Source organism: Tachysurus fulvidraco, chromosome 20 (assembly GCF_022655615.1).
Source record: "Tachysurus fulvidraco isolate hzauxx_2018 chromosome 20, HZAU_PFXX_2.0, whole genome shotgun sequence".
In the NCBI taxonomy this organism is placed as follows: Eukaryota; Metazoa; Chordata; class Actinopteri; order Siluriformes; family Bagridae; genus Tachysurus; species Tachysurus fulvidraco.
Window position 1 is genome coordinate 181,699 of NC_062537.1, and position 5,000 is coordinate 186,698.

Here is a 5,000-nt window from a genome sequence, read left to right on the forward strand (position 1 = left end):
GCGCGCGAGTCGGTGAGCGCGTGGACAATATACAGTATAATACATTATAGTACATTATAATGGGAGAGCCCTGTTAACCACACACACACACACACGTGCACAAGCATGCACATTTTTGCTGTGACCCTGAACATCATGAGGAGAATAGAAGGTTGTCAGAAGGTTACGACTCTTACTTCCTTAAGAATCCTGATGTATGTACAGACACACACACACACACACACACACACACACACACACACACACACACACACACACACACACACACACACAATCTCTCTCTCTTCCTCTGGTGTGAGTTTAACACTAACACACTAGTGCACTCTCTCCTAGATAAATAACGGCCCATGGTTCCTATGACACTACCATGTAAGTGTAAGTGTGTGTACATGCTGGAGTGTATGTTGTGTATGTTTGTAACACACATTTAGACACAGCAAAAAGGGGACAGAAAGCTGACACTCATTGACACACAAACACACACATTCCAAACAGTGTGTAAATTGTAGGTGTGTGTGTGTGTGTGTATGTGTGTGTGTGTGTGTATGTGTGTGTGTGTTGAGTTATAATTTAGCAGGTAAGTTAATGATTTGTGCTGTTCTGCTGACTGTAATACCGGTGTGTGACCTTTGACCCCACTGCAGGGCCCGTCTCATCAGTTTACTCTGTCATACTGCAACAGCTCTGTTTCTACAGTGTGTGTGTGTGTGTGTGTGTGCGCAGTTTAACGTAAGTGCAGGTAGATCACCATCACACACAAACATTCAGTTACCACTCCTGAAGGTGTGTATGTACAGTAAACACACACACACACACACACACACACACACACACACACACACACACACACACACACACACACACACACACACAATCTGTAGTGCAGTATAAATATTTTCCTCTTCTCCTCCTGAACAACATCATGACCTCTTTGACCTTGAAGGTGAACTTTATACTGAACTACACACTGTTAGTAAAGTTACAGTTTTACTCTAGTGATTATTTCTGTTACACTAAAATGTGTTAAAGTTTGTGTAAGTTACACATGGTGTGTGTCAGAGAGAGAGAGGGGGGGGGAGAGAGGGGGAGAGAGAAAGAGGGGGAGAGAGGGGGAGGAGGAAAGAGGGGGAGAGAGGGGGAGGAGGAGAGAGGGGGAGGAAGAGAGAGGGGGAGAGAGGGGGAGAGAGTGAGAGACCTTCTCTTCTGGTGTATCACTAACATTTAATAGGTGGTTTATTATCATATTATCAGTGTGTTGTATTAGATCTCTCTCTCTCTCTCTCTCTCTCTCTCTCTCACTCTGTCTGTCTCTCTCTCTCACTCTGTCTGTCTCTCTCTCTCTCTCTCTCTTTGTCTCTCTCTCTTTGGGACATGGGTTAGGGTGAGTTGGTCAGTAAGGAGAGTGTATATTTATGTTCACAGCATTTAACAGGTTTTTCTGGTGTTTACAGAAGTGCTGACAGCAGTGTGGAAATGTTAGAAATCCTCGGCAATAAATAATGTACTATATATCTGATAGGAGACTCAGTACTGCTCCACACGGAACTGTTTTGTGCTGCCTGATGCATGCTGGGTAATATATGATCACTCAAATGTGAGTGTGTGTGTGTGTGTGTGTGTGTGTGTGTGAGTGTGTGTGTGAGTGTGTGTGTGAGTGTGTGTGTGAGTGTGTGTGTGAGTGTGTGTGTGAGTGTGTGTGTGTGTGTGTGTGTGTGGATAAAACATATGCATGAATTTGAACAAAGGTACACATGAAGACAAAAAGGAAAAATGGTTGCCTTTCCTGTGAAAGGAAAAACACACACACACAAAGGCACACACTTTATGGCAGTAGGAAGCGAGGGTGGAGTACACACACACACACACACACACCCACACACACACACACACACACACACACACAGGAAACTTTCTGTCAGAAGGTCTATGAGAACTACTGTGTGTGTTTAGGTTATGACTTTGCAGCAGTGCTGGAGTGGTTTGCGGAGCGAGTTGACCGGATCATTCTGCTGTTTGATGCCCACAAGCTGGACATTTCAGATGAGTTCTCGGAGGTGATCCGTGCATTGAAAAACCACGAGGACAAAATGCGAGTGGTTCTCAACAAGTCTGATCAGATCAGCACACAGCAGCTCATGCGGGTTTATGGCGCCCTCATGTGGTCTCTTGGTAAGATAGTGAACACTCCTGAGGTGCTGCGTGTCTACATTGGCTCGTTCTGGACACAACCACTGCTGGTGCCTGACAACCGCAGACTGTTCGAGGCCGAACAGCACGACCTGTTCAGAGACATCCAGAGTTTACCACGCAACGCCACGCTGCGCAAACTGAACGACCTCATCAAGAGAGCTCGACTTGCCAAGGTACACTATACCCTACAACTCGCACTAATACAGCAGCCTGAAGGATAGGACTCTCCTCACAAACGTAGCCTGTACCTCACATCACCAAGGTTCTCTGAAATATAAACCATACTACAACTTCATCAAGAGAGCTTAACTAATGATACTATAATGACCTCATCAAGATGGAAAGTCTCAACAAAGTATCGTACAATCTATAATAATACAGCAGTCTCCTTATTCATGGGCACTATCCAAAACACACACACACATACACACACACACACACACACACACACACACACAAACACACATTAAATGATTTCTTTAGCTGGCAGGGCTGTATTCAGCTTACAGGCTGATGTTTGCTTTCCCCATTGTAAGATGAATAGCATTGTTTACACATGCAGTACAGATACACACAAGGAATAAGAAGAACACGAAGCCACTGAGATGTGTTTGTGTAGGTCCAGGCATACATCATCAGTGCCTTGAAGAAGGAGATGCCAAACATGTTTGGTAAGGAGAATAAGAAGAAGGAACTGATTGCTAATCTGGGAGAGATCTACACCAAGATTGAGAAGGAACATCAGGTCTCTCCTGGGGATTTCCCAAAGCTCTCTAAAATGCAGGTAAACTAAAGTGTGTAATGTACAATGTGTGCTTGTAGTGAGGGATGAGTTTGTAGTGTGTGTGTAAATAGTGAGGGATGAGTTTGTAGTGTGTGTAAATAGTAAGGAATAATTGGTTGCTAAAATAACTCATTCTGCAGCCAGGTATACTTTTCCCCTATGTATACCAATCTTTGTGTGCGCGTGCATATATGTGTGTGTGTGCGTATGTGTGTGTGTGTGTGTGTGTGTGTGTGTGCATGTGTATGTGTGTGTGCTTTTGTAGGAGCTGCTGGTGTCTCAGGACTTTACTAAGTTCCAGGCTCTGAAGCCAAAGCTACTGGAGTGTGTGGATGACCTGCTGGAGAACGACATTGCAAAGCTCATGACGTTGGTGCGACAGGAGGAGTTGGTCACGCCCACTGCTGCAGTGCAAGGTGGAGCCTTTGAGGGTGTGTCAGTGGGGCCTTTTGGTGGTGGATACGGAGAGGGTGTGTCTGAGGGAATTGACGAGCTGGAGTGGGTGGTGCAGAAAGACAAGCACACCTACGATGAGATCTTCTACACACTGTCACCCGTCAATGGCAAAGTGTCTGGCGCCTTGGCCAAGCGCGAGATGGTCAAGTCCAAACTGCCTAACACTGTGCTTGGTAAAATCTGGAAACTTGCTGATGTTGACCGGGATGGTTTCCTAGATGATGAGGAGTTTGCCTTAGCTAATCACCTGATCAAGGTGAAGCTTGAAGGTCATGAGTTACCTGCAGAGCTGCCTGCTCACCTGGTGCCACCATCCAAACGTGCTCAATAGAGCTCACAAACTTGACCTGACTAAACCCTGACCACTAATCCCTAAAGCACTAATCACTAAAACACTAAGCCCTAAACACTAAACCCTGTGTACACCACCCTAACCCTCACTTAGAGGTCATGTGTTTGTTTCCCTTCATCCTGTACACTGATTAATTATTATTAGTGTTAGCATGATTAATCTGACTCACTGCTGTCTGCAGATTTATACAGTTTATTATTAAATATTCTGCATTTTCATTCTGTCTCTGTTTTGGCAAAAATCCACAAACGCACTCCATCACTTTCTCTAACTCTCTCTCTCTCTCTCTCTCTCTCTCTCTCTCTCAAACACACACACACACACACACACACACACACACACACACACACACACACACCCTCTGCTCAATGTTATTTTGTTTTTGATTATTTACATTACTAATACGGGGCTGTCAAGTGTCACACATTAACGTGACGTCCCTCGTGTCGGTCTTTTCTCACGCTCTCCCACCACACATCATATTTCTCACACAGAAAAACTGACAATTTATCATATATTTAATATTTAATAAGCCGCAGCACCCAAACTGTTTCAGTCCGCACCGCTGTCTCTATGGAACCGGGCAGGAACCGAGCGCGTCTCCCCTGGAGCTCTTAGTCGAGCCTGACACTTATCAGCCAATCAAAAATGAGGCTACACAACAGCCAATCAGAAAATAGCACTATTGTATCTGGGTAAAATTTAACACAACAACCAATGTGTCAGGGGTTGGAAATGTCACTCTTGCCTGTCTTCAAAACTTGAGAGCCCTAATATGTTTTATATATATATTATTTACACAGGATAATTCTTTGTGTGTGTCTGTACATGTATAAAGAAAATATCTGGAACAGCTCACAATCTGTTCGGTTTTCTGAATGTAAAGTAATAATGTTTATTAACCGTGTTCACATTTGTCACCATTTAATAAAAACAAGACTACTTTTTTTTTTCTAAACACTAAAGACATTTGTGTTTCAGATCAATACATGACACAATGGATCTGTATTTAAATTGTATTTTTTCCAGCTAGACAAGTTAAACAACATTTGTTTGAACCCAGCCAGTTTGTATTATGTGATCTGTAATCAAAAATCAAAGCAGTGGAACAAGTGAATCCTGTTAGATGTTAATAGCTCTAGATGTCTTTCAGGTTCACATGTGAAGGGTTAGGGTTAGGGTTAGGGTTAGGGTTAGCCATTCTGATGCTGAGAAAAG

General features: G+C 43.7%; 1 protein-coding gene across 1 annotated transcript in view; it reads left to right on the plus strand.

Moving 5' to 3' along the window:
• Positions 1-4,000, plus strand: part of ehd1b (EH-domain containing 1b) — a 7,057-nt gene extending 3,057 nt beyond the window's left edge. The window contains exons 3-5 of the mRNA XM_027158469.2: positions 1,951-2,363; positions 2,810-2,974; positions 3,240-4,000. Coding sequence (XP_027014270.1) covers positions 1,951-2,363; positions 2,810-2,974; positions 3,240-3,761 — 1,100 coding nt within the window. The 3' untranslated portion in view covers positions 3,762-4,000. The remainder of the gene's footprint in view (positions 1-1,950; positions 2,364-2,809; positions 2,975-3,239) is intronic.
• The last annotated feature ends 1,000 nt before the right edge of the window (positions 4,001-5,000 follow it).